Consider the following 12,500-nt stretch of genomic DNA (forward strand, 5'->3'; position numbering starts at 1 on the left):
AAACAACAAAAAAAGCATAGAGACGAGGTCAATTGAAATAGCTAAATGTGAAGGAAAAAATCACTAAAAATTAACATGACGTATATTAGACTTTTTCATCGGAACGCTTAAATTTTAATAAACATTTTTCAAACGCTCCTCAATGCATGGTATTTTCTTGAACAGCTCCCCTGAAACTAACCTGCGATCAGGCGTACTTTTCTTTGGAGAGGACGCAAAAAGGTACGCCTGATGCAATTTCTTAACCAGTCGTCTGCCCGTAGTCCAGAATCTGGACTTTACTTTGATTTGCCAAAAAACAATGGAGCTCTTGGAGCCTCGCTCCGACTGGTTGCAGAATTGGAAAGCATACTTCTAGTAAAATCGGTTAACATCTGATCAAGTTTCGGCCGCCGAGAAGGATTTTGAACAGGAATGATATTTAGGCTCTGTTTACAGCTGCTGTTGCTTCGACGTAAGATTTTTTCCATAAATCTTTAAAGGAAGAGCAGAGAGAATGCATCTGAAGAATGGTTTGTCTACAAGAAGATATTATAGTTGTTCTTCCTATGGGATTTGGCAAAAGTGCTTATTTATTTACAGTCCCGAACACTCTAGAAAAAAAAAGCATCGTTCCACTTCCACCGACTCGAAAACGTTTGTAGCTGTGGTAACTCCTTTGGAATATATTCGGAAGCAACAAGTTGCGAATCCAAAAAGAGCCGAATAGAACTTGATGCTGCAATCAGGGAATCAACTGAGCTTGACAAACAAATTCGACATTGTTTACAGAAGCGCTGAGCAATGGTTTTAATCAAGGTTTTGAAAGTGACACACTTCTTACAAAGTGATAGTTGAGTAGCTGCTGCTGGAAAACTAGAATTTCTCAAAGTCCGTTTTCCTCGGAGATGTTAGCATTTATTATTATTGTATTGCTGATAACACGAACGATTCGGCTTTTTTCTGCGATTTTATCTCGAAATTCTTTGTTCCTTGATGGTTTGAACAGACAAACTGCACCAACTGTACGCCAAGTGGGATTTGTAGAAATACTAGTAGCTTTCTTGGCTTGGATAAAGTCTGATTTCGAAGACATTCCAGCTAGAAATCTATTTTGTTTCGTCGTCTCGCAAAAACGGGAAAATCTGATTGCTTGACATTTATGGCATGATAAAAGATAACATCACTCTTGACAGGTGGGACGCAGACAACTCGTTAAGAAATTGTGTCAGGCGTACCTTTTCGCGCCCAGCACGCCTGATCGAAGGTTACCCTGAAACGAATGCTGAATTTCTCAATTCACGAAAAAAAGAAAAATAGGCATCACGCCGATTAACACATGTCAAATAAACACAGACATAAAAAAATTACGTCATGTAAGGGCAAACATATTGCATTCCGAGTAGATACTTCATGTAAGCCAAAGATATAGTCACTCAAGTAGTTGGGTCATGTAACATAAAATTATAAGTGCCCAACTAAGTACGTCATGTAAGACAAGCATATAGGCATCCAAGTAGGAACTTCATGTAAGCAAGATATATGGGGGTCCAGGTAAATACGTCATGTAAGACAAACATATAAACGTCTAGGTAGGTACGTCATGTAACAAAAACATATGGGCGTCCAGGCACTTACCTCATGTAAGACAAACATATAGGCATCCAGGTAGTTACGTCATGTAAGACAAACATCTAGGCATCCAGGTAGGTACTTCATGGAAGAAAAACATATAGGCGTCTTGGTAGGAACGTCATGTAAGACAAACATATGGGCGTCTAGGTAGGCACGTCATGTAAGACAAACATATAGTCTTCCAGGTAGCTACTTCATGTAAGCAAAACATATGGGCGTCCAGGTAGGTACGTCATGTAAGACAAACATATGGGCGTCCAGGTAGGTACGTCATGTAAGACAAACATATCGGCTTCCAGGTAGGTACGTCATGTAAGACAAACATATGAGCGTCCAGGTACGTGCGTCATGTAAGACAAACATGTAGGTATCCAGGTAGGTACGTCATGTAAGACAAACATATGAGCGTTCAGGTAGTTACGTTGTTAGACAAACATATAGGCATCCAGGTAGGTACTTCATGTAAGACAAACATATGAGCGTCTAGGCTATACTTCATGTAAGTCAAAGATATGGGCGTCCAGGTAGGTACGTCATGTAAGACAAACATATAGGCATCCAGGTAGCTACTTCATATAAGCAAAAGATTAGGGCGTCCGGGTAGGTACTTCATGTAAGTAAAGCATACGGGTGTCTAGGTAGGTACGTCATGTAAGTAAAACATATAGGCATTTAGGTAGGAACGTCGTGTGAGACAAGCATAAAGGCATGTTTGTTGGTTTTTCAAGTAAGCCAAACAGATAAGCATCCAGTTGGTTACATAATGCTTTTTAAAATTTATTTATTATTTATTAATATTAGCCACATAATTATTATTATTATTATTATTATTATTATTATTATCATAATGCTAGCCAAACATTTAAATTATTTTGAAGTGTTTCTCTACCGTAGTCTTAAACTCTCTACTGATTCATTTGAAACGTTTGAGTTTAGAAATTTGTAGCTTTAGTAACGAGGAATAGACCTCGTTACAGTTGTGTGCTTAGTTACCTGGCCTTTAATTGGTTTTAATTGGTAAAACGAAACGTCGCTTATGTGACCATAAAAAAAGATCATTTCAAAGCACTCAATGGGATCAGTCAAACTTCCATGATTGCAGATCATGCAGTACGCAGTAAAAACGGGTCACAACATAAAATGGGACCATTTTCAAGTTTTAGCAAATGGTAGCCCTGATTTGCATTGTAAAATTAAGGAATCGGATTAGGAGTTGCTTGCTGAAGCATTTTACAAGAAAAATTGAAATCACGGTTAATCGACGTTTCGATGTATCAAACATCATTCTCAAGATTGAGGTCATTTATGCTAATGTAAAAGTTGTTAAGAGAGGGTTGAAGATTTTGAATATCTAATATGCGCATTCCACAGTGCTTGATGTTGTGTAAATATTTTAGTTAAGCATCAGTGAATAACTCCGCGCGGATCGAGTCTGACTGTACGTTGAGTGACGGTTTTAGTTTTTTTATGATTCACATTTCGTAGAACAAACAGTCCAGTTTACTCCGGCACTTTTTTAGGACGGTGAAATTTTCTGCAATGGCTGGTCGTTGGACTCCGTGTTGTAGTTTCACGTGCTTGCCAATTGAAGATCTTGAGTTGGTGTGTTTGTTGATGCGTTGAAAGAGGTGTCGATTAGTAAAACCGACATAGTCCATTTCACATACACCACATTTAAAGTGATAAACAACGCATTGTTCGTTAATGATCTTCGGTTTTATTTACGGGTTTTGATGATTTCACCTATTTTCTTGCTCGTGAAGATAGGTTTTATGGAGACACCGATTTTCGAACTAAGGTCTTGTAGCTGTCTCCTTGTGCTGTCTGCAGCGCTCTGGCTAATGAAAGGGACTGAAAACATAACCGTAGGAGTGGAGTCATTCTCAATCTTGAGAATGATGTTTGATACATCGAAACGTCGATTAACCATGATTTTAATTTTTCTTGTAAAATAAAAGAAACTTTATTAATACGTGACCTTAAACCAGTGTTAAACGAAAACGGTCAGTTTTCACTGCTATCTATTTATCTTACTATTTTTATCTTATTCTCTCTAGTTACCAGTCTTCTTAATTTTATATATATCATATTTGAATTTGTTCAACCGTCACTTCTGAAGATGTATGTTGCAGCATACGAAACTTAAGTCAAAAATAAAATGCGCTTTATCATTATGTTTGTAGCCGCTGTTTGTTTTATCTTTTTGATTAACTCCAACCTCAATTTCATTCATAGGCCAGGTAACTAAGCACACAACTGTAAAATGGTCTGTTGTGATAAAGAGATAGCCATTGGATCGCCTTTTGCTTTAATGGTGAAAATTAAGCTAAATTTATCTTTCTCAAGGGCGATGTCCACTTCGATCCTCTGAACAAAGGAAATATTTATCTCCCGTTTGTGCGCTCGACTTACAACAGGTTTGAAATTTAATTGTTGAATATTTTGGAACCATGTGTTGAGTACCATTTTTTTCTGAGAATAATTCATGTTCTTGTTATTCCTGGATCAGGTGTACCAGTCGCAGCACCAATACCCCTAGACAACAAGTCAACAAAATTACCTCCTACATCGACGGCTCTGTAGTGTATGGTGAGTCGATACAGAGAAACAAAGCACTGAGATCATTTAAAGATGGCAAATTAAAACTTGGACCTGGTGATCTTATCCCGGTAGGTTCTTTTTTCCTCACTCGGGAAGTGCAGAGGTGGGGTGGGGGCATGGGGGAGTGATTGTTGTAAGATATGACTTATGATATGCTGGTAACTTGATAACGGGAAAAGTGATAACTAAAAAAGAAATCAGTCCTGGGTCCCGTTTCTTGAAAGTCCCGAAAACGTTTCGGACCCGAAACTGCCAACGGCTTGTTTTGGAAAGCCGATCTTTTAACGTGTTTTCAAGCCAACTAAAAGAAACATATCTGTGAAGTTTGGCGACTTGAATCCCCTCCGTTCTTGAGATACAGAGGGAAATGTGCCACCCGAAAATGGCCCTTAAAGTTTCGGGACTTTCGAGAAACGAGCCCCTGGGCAGAAATCGACCGCACCAAAAGAACCCCATCTACACGAGCAATTTTTATGGAACAATTTTTATTTTCTCGTGTAGACGAGGCAATTTGGCCAATTTTTATGTGAAAAATGTATCTGCGCAAATGCTGGCATGTTAGCTTCTATGTGACAAATATGGGCTGTCAAATACGAAAAATTACTCTTGTAGATGACTCGTCACATAAAAGCGCGATTAGAGAACGACTAGGCAACCTCGCCTTGTTTATGCTTTATCTCTGCTGATCAAAGGCATTGCTCACCCACTTAACTGCAAATTGTCAACAATTATTCGTTGTGCTATCTACACGATCATATATATTTGCCACCTAAAATTGCTCGTTTGGACATGGCTTTAAGCTACCTGAACTTATGGTGAACGAGATTAGTTTTAAAGGTTTTTTATAAAGTGTTCCTTTGAACAGCGGGGTCGACATTCTGGCATATGATTCAACAAGGTAATGACGTAATTGTTGACCAATCAGAAATCCAGCATCTCTAGGATCACTTGAGTGACGATGGTAATAAAGTGTGTTCAGCATTATTTTTTTCTTGACAGGATAACACTATGGCTTTAGCCAATGATAATCCAGTTGGCCGTGATCCAGATAGCTTGTTGGTGGCTGGTGATTCTCGAGCTAACGTTCAGCCGGGATTGATCGCGCTTCACACTCTGTTTGTGCGCGAACACAATAGGCTCTGCGATGAGCACAAAAGGAAATCTCCACTGGTAAGATGACAGTATCCAAACTATTTAAGAATGACGATTAGTTGAGGGTTCAATTTTGCAGTAAGTGAAGCAGGTTAAGCAGTTACAAAGAGGCCTGGAGAAAAAAAATACAAGCTTGAACCGGAGTCTAATCCATGGTCTTGCGATTGCGCTGCATGATGGTCTAGCAACTGAGGTATCACCGGCTCCTCTCTAGTCCCTAGTCCCTAACTTTTAAACACGAAATTGCACTATGAAAGGCGTGGCACCTTAGGCACATGCGGATGAGATTTGTCAATCAAACGTGGAAGCTTGAAGAACTCTGTGGTACTTTGTTTAATAAAAATGCCCCCAACGGGGGTCAGTACGCAGCTATTAAAACGGCTCTCGGGATTGGTTCAGAAAACAATGGACACAAAGAACGATACAAGGAAAACAATGGACCCTAACTCTAAAAACAATAGAGCTGCGTCCTTAAGGGATCCAATGAAATTAGAGGTTTTAAAGAGCTGCGTCCTATCTCCCCAACGGCAGTGTTTCTGTGATATGTGATAAGACTTTGTCTGTTGTACTTTTGTTTTTATAATCGCCAGTCACTTCTCTCACCCTTGTGACATCTTTTAAGGCTTCTGTCTCTGTGTTACTGTTTGCTGATTGCCATCTTATCAATTGTTCTTGAATTATTTCGAAGGAAAGCATTGCTTTCAGGCGACCCCTTTTGTAGTGTTTAACCTTAAGGAACTAATCCCAAAATTTCTTTACCGTTTTGAATTAAGGATTGGGGTTAGGATTTTGGTTAAGGTCGTTAAGTTTAAGTTAGTCTCAAGTCGCAGAGGATGTCAATGTAGTAGGTAGAGTGGTCAAAAACTCAATTGAGGGCGGCGTGAGGGTTGGGGATGGATCCGCCCAATCCGCATCACCCAGTCTACATAGAACACCCACTTCTTACGGGATAAAACACGAACCCGTGAATGACCCGTTCCCAGATGGCGTTCAGACGGTGACCCATCCAGATTGTAACCAACAACAACAATTTTCTTCATGATATAGAAATCCCGCCAAAGCTGAAATTTATCCTATCAGATCGCTAGGATATAAGCAATGCGAACTTTTCAATACAAAAACAAACCATCGAAAAGCCTGCTTAAGAAATGACAACGGCTATGGCTGCGACAATGCCGCCACAAAGCAAAAAAAAAGGGATTTTACGATCTACGACGGTGACGTCAACGAAAACGTAACCTCAAAATATAACTTTGCACTATCGTAATTTTCTCGCGGTTCGGCCATCTCGCTCGCGTCGTATAATGAGGGCGAAGTATCCTAAAAATAAATAGGCTTTATTCACGATAGCCGCCACGTTGGTTTTCAAATTGTCATGCAAATTAGCCATGTGTCATGCTAGGGAGCAAACATTGGAAAAAAGGCAAATTGCGGTAAATCGGCTCGTCGAAATATTGAAATAACATTGCTTAAAGTACATTTTAGAATTTAGAATTAAGTACCTTTTATAATAATTATATATATTTTGATTGCCTTTGACATTTTGACTTTCTACTTCGTTATCTGCTCATTTTTCACTAAAAAAGCATCGAAGTAACTTGTTTAATTCTATGTTACTACTTAATTGATAAACATTCAATGAACGTGAAACAAATCATCTGTGTGGCTTAGATGTTCGTTATAACCTCTCGAACTTGTGTTGTTTGCCCAGAAGTGTGTAGCTAATTTGCATGATAATAGCAAATCCAACATGGTGGCCATCGTGAACAAGGTCTATTGGTAGGTAAAGACTTGTTTCCATATCTCCCTGTGCCCTTGGACGTGAGGTGGCTGGGAATGAAATTAAGTCACTGGTATTGGTCAGTGTAAGATGCGGTAAACTGAGATTATTATGTAACTGAAAAAGCCCAAACCCATTAGAAATGCTAACCTTAGGCCTAATTAGGCGTAAAACAATATTTATGCTTAACTGTTAGCATTCCGATTCCAGTGATTTAATTTCATTCCCAGGCACCTCACGTCCAAGGGCACTTGGAGATATGGAAACAAGTCTTTACCCTATTGGTACGAGCGGTTTCAGAGTAAAAATAGAGAATTATAGATTCACATTTATGCGCGCGCGTTGTCGTCAAAACCTCAATTTTGGTGATTTCACGTCGTTGTTGGGCAGAGCACCGCAGGAATATCTGCTAAAATGCGTGCCGCACGTGCTGCACGATTACTTTTCCTCTTTTAACCAATGATATTGTTGTTTCGTGGTGTTCCCGTTGACGACCGCGTCGTAAAACGTGAAGTCCCCAATATCGTTGGTTAACAAGGGGAGAAAAAAATTATGCTGCACGTGCGGCACGCATTTTTATCTCGGTATTTTTGCTGTGCTCTGCATAACAACAACGGTGCCGGAAGTTACCAAATTTGAGGTTGTAATGACAACGTGAGCGAACAGATGCAAACCTTTCATTGTATATTTTTATTATTAAACCGCTCGTATAAATTTAGTCTCAGGATGATTCGCCCACATTGTACGACGAGTACGAAATGGAGCAATAGCATAAGACTTAAGATTGTGCGAAGTTACATTAAAAGGTCACGTTTTCCGATCAATGTTTGCCGTCATAGATCTTTAAGTCCCTACTGGGGAAAAGACGGGAAAAGTGTTTTCCCTTGGGGAATCACTGAGCTCATCGCAACCTCCAAGAATACCTACACTGATGATCAACAAAAGTAACTAATAACCTGAATTGATATTTAGCATTCAACCCATCACAGGAATCGGTTTTAACCTGATATGGCACAAACAAGTCCGAGGGTTTGGTTAACTAGTTGCGCTTTTGAGATTCTTGCTGCAAAACCACATTTAATTGTGAACTTCAATTTCTTTTTTTCCATTTACTTTTCTTTTCACCAGGCTACTGATGAGCAGTTATTTCAGGCCGCGCGTCGCCTGGTTGCGGCTGAACTCCAGGCCATCACGTTCCGAGAATTCTTGCCGGCGCTGTTGGGCGGCACAAAGCACATTCCATCCTTTCAGGGGTACAATAGCAGCATAGATGTTGGAATAAGCAACATCATGGCAACAGCAGCTTTCAGGTCAATTAAACTTTCATCGTGGCCTTCTTGTTTCCAACGCTTTTCTCTATTTTGCCAAGTTAAATCGAGGATGCACACGTGACTCAATGGTCAAAGTGGCTCTGGGTTCCAGTCCCACTCTGAATACTATTTGGATTTGTCTTTGATGGTCTCGATCTCAACTACACCACTCTGTGTTATGCTTGTTTTTTAAGTTTTCCATTTCCTTTTGCATAATCGTTGTAGTTGCAAAGCCGCTATATTGAGCCACTAGAAATAGTCCTATATAAGGACTAAATTATATGTTTCGCTATCATAATTTCTGTTGTTAAATTTTCGTTCTCCAATATTGCGTTTCTAGCCTTCTGGCTGGTTCACTCAATTTCGGTAGTCAGCTCATATACCGTATGACCTAGAGCGCTTACCATTTGAATGGAATTTTCGGTAATTCCGGAGAGCATTCAAATGGAACGGTTCATCCCGGTGGAATGTTTTCGGAAAAAGGGTAATACCTTTCGAGGTATTCCCTTTTTCTTGCTTTGACCGGAATGCCCGGAAATTTCTGTACCATTTGTCCGCAATTACAAGTGCCAGAGAAAATAGACCGTTTCATTTGTTTTTCAAGCGGAACAACCCTTTTTTCTGGCAAATGATGCGGCACATTCCCATTTTCTTTTTCTAAGTACAGTACCATTTGTCAAAACATTCTCACCGAAAATTTCATTTAAATGGTAAGTGCTCCTAATATTGCGTTCCTAGCTTTCCCAACTTTAATTCCTAAACTGTGGAATACATTACCATTGACTATGAGGCACAATGATAACTTTAATTTATTCAAGAATAAATTAAAAACATTTCTGACTGGTTCACTCAATTTCCGTAGTCAGCTCATATACCGTATGACCTAATATGGAAACTTCCGCTAGTTTTGTAAAATTAAAACAGAGTAAGTCAACAGATGGTTTTCACCTGACGTCACAACAGCCATGTTGGTACACAGAACAATAGAGAAAAAGGTCTTATGGGAATTTGGCTCTATTATAATGAAAAACGTGATTGCACGTGATTGAAGATCATCTATAAAATTTGGCTTTAATTTCCGAGCGTCCAAACGTTCAGAATTTAATGAAAATTATCACCCATGGGATTGTTTAAGTGTCTTCCCAATACAGCACCACACTATCTATCAAGTTTATTATCTGTTCAAGTGAACTCAAAGTATGGTCTCAGATCGAACAATCAAATCTACTTTCCAGACCCAACTTTAAAACGTTGGCTACAATTGATGATCCGTCGTTCATTGCTGCCGCACCTAAACTGTGGAATACATTACCATTGACTATATGGCACATTGATAACTTTAATTTATTCAAGAGCAAATTAAAAACTTTTCTTTTTAGACAAGCTTTTAATGATTTTAAATGATTAGATTCGATTTTATTATTTTTATATTAGTTCTTACTCCTCTAGTATTTTGGCTTCAACTACCATCTTATCTTTTATATACATTTATATATTTTATTATTGTACATATCTTGTAATATACTTGTTGTTAAGCGCATTTGAAAACTGAATTGTTGAATTTGCGCTATAGAAATAAATTTTATTTTTATTATTATTATTATTATTATTAGAGTGGTCACTCGTGCAAGCCAAATCTTATTTTAGAACTCGTCTAAAAATAGCTTGATTTGTAAAAATGGCGTTACAAAGACCTAGTATAGGACGTTTTCAACCAACCTCTAGGGACACAAATAACAATAGAGAAATGTACGACATTTGGTGGACGAACAAAAGAAGCTAATGAGAGATGTTTTGTTTTCGTCCACCAACATGGCTGCGATGACGTCACGTGAAAACCTCCTATTGGAGTTGTAGGCTCCTGGTTATGGGGACCCTGTGGAGCGCCAATTTAGCTGGTGTTTTTGCTCTTTCATTCCAGATTTGGGCACAGCCAAGTTAATACACACTTGTGGCGATATGAAGAGGATGGGAGCATCTCACCGTACGGTCATCTTCCTCTCAGAGACGCTTACTTTGCTCCTGAGAGAGTAAAACGAGAGGGAGGAATAGATCCTTTGCTTAGAGGAGCTGTAAAACAAGCAGCACAGGAAATAGACTTGAAGGTATACCAGTTGTTGTATTCTTAAATGTTCTCATATTGTTTTTGTACATCCATTTCGTGTTTGGCATAAATGCTCACTTCCGCCACCCAAATCATCATCGTCATCATTATCGTTAATTTTCAATAATTGTTATGGTCGTCATAATTTTTTATCACCAACAACCTCATTGCCGCCATTATCAATTTATCGTTATTGCCATCATCGTCATCGTTATTATTTTATCGCCATTGTTGTCACCAATTGAAGCTGTGATCTTCGCAGTTATGAAAGTAATCATCATCTGCAATTGCGTAAAGAAGTTTGAAAAATTCAGGACTTCAATGAGGTTTGAACCTGTGACCTCGCGATACCGGTGCGACGCTCTAACCAACTGAGCTGTGAAGCCACTGACGTTGGGAGCTGGTCATTTTTGGGCTCTAATGTTCCCGTGAGGAATGAATGAACGATGAAATGATATATATGAAATGGATCATATATGAACTACGGATATGAAATCAAGTGAAGCTGTGCTCTTCGCAGTTATGAACGCAATCATCATCTGCAATTGCGAAAAGAAGCCTGAAAATTTCAGGACTTCAACAGGGTTTGAACCCGTGACCTCGCGATATAAATGATCCATTTCAGATATATCATTTCATCGTTAATTCATTCCTCACGGGAACATTAGAACCCACAAATGACCAGCTCCCAACGTCAGTGGCTTCATAGCTCAGTTGGTTAGAGCGTCGCACCGGTATCGCGAGGTCACGGGTTCAAACCCCGTTGAAGTCCTGAATTTTTTAGGCTTCTTTACGCAATTGCAGAAATTGCGTTCATAACTGCGAAGATCACAGTTTCACTTGATTTCATATCCGCAGTTCATATATGATCCATTTCACATATCATTTCATCATTGTTATCACCTTTAATTTACCCTTTGATTTCACACCAGCCTAAGCAAGGACGGCGGCGGTCGAGGTGGCTGCTTCGAGAATGCCTCTAAATAGTAGTTTTTAAGTGCACCTAAACTCAAATATTTTTCTTTCCTAAGATAAATCTGCCCATCCAACGCAAACATATATCAACATTGTTACCCAGAAGTTCGCTTTTTCTGTGTCGTGCAAGCCACGCAAACTTAGCAGAACTAGCAGTAATTTGGACCCCTTTAAGAGGCATGGCTCTGTTCTCGGTTTTACGTCACAAACTGCTTTGCATTGCTGTTTTCAAATGAATTTTGCATTGCAAAGTAGTGTGTGACGTACAATCGAGAATAGACCCATAACTCTTACATCACGATCGTGGGTTCAAATTACTGCAACTTTTGTTAACTTTGCGCGTCTTGTACGGCAGATAAAAAGCGGAATTTTGAGGTAACAATGGTAATATTGCTCTTTTGGCGATCAGTGTTCATAAGACAGAGAAGCAAGTGTGCGTATGGGCTTAAAAGCAGTCTTTATGTTGTCTTCAAAAACCGAAGGACCGTCCATCGGAAGAAAAAATAGCAGGCATCGTTTACAGGGTTGAATGCAAAGACTGCGATTTTTCCTACATTGGTGAGAGCAAACGGTGCTGGGCTTCGAGGAGAGTGGAACATGATCCCGCGCGTGCCCCAAGTAAAGAGTAGGCAATCCGACAACATGCCGAAATTCTTGAAAGGAATGAAACTAATTACAAGCGCACATAATTTTTTTGGAGTCTTTACACTCAAACATTGATAAGAGGCCGAGCATTTAACTTTTTTTTTTTTGGGGGGGGGGGGGGGGGGGGATTTCTGGTCAGCAAGATTTTTTTTTTCTAGCAATCTGGTGCAGGATATTTTTTTCCCTTTTTTTCCCATAAGCTTTCTGTTAAATTTGTTCTGCATGTAATTTTTTTCTTCCGACAAGCGCTTGAAGGAAATTTTTTTTCAAAATCACCCACCCCCGCCCCTAAAAGTTAAATGGTCGGCCCCTAAGAACT

At 39.4% G+C, this 12,500-nt stretch overlaps 1 protein-coding gene across 2 annotated transcripts in view; it reads left to right on the forward strand.

Annotated features, from left to right (window-relative positions):
* The window catches only part of LOC137978466 (uncharacterized), a 58,874-nt gene that overhangs the window by 29,157 nt on the left and 17,217 nt on the right, over window positions 1-12,500 (forward strand). For both annotated transcript variants that reach the window (XM_068825406.1, XM_068825407.1), the window contains 5 exons: window positions 3,961-4,031; window positions 4,124-4,283; window positions 5,215-5,385; window positions 8,276-8,457; window positions 10,379-10,562. In XM_068825406.1, coding sequence (XP_068681507.1) covers window positions 3,961-4,031; window positions 4,124-4,283; window positions 5,215-5,385; window positions 8,276-8,457; window positions 10,379-10,562 — 768 coding nt within the window. The remainder of the gene's footprint in view (window positions 1-3,960; window positions 4,032-4,123; window positions 4,284-5,214; window positions 5,386-8,275; window positions 8,458-10,378; window positions 10,563-12,500) is intronic.

This window comes from Montipora foliosa, chromosome 12 (genome assembly GCF_036669935.1).
Source record: "Montipora foliosa isolate CH-2021 chromosome 12, ASM3666993v2, whole genome shotgun sequence".
Lineage (NCBI taxonomy): Eukaryota > Metazoa > Cnidaria > Anthozoa > Scleractinia > Acroporidae > Montipora > Montipora foliosa.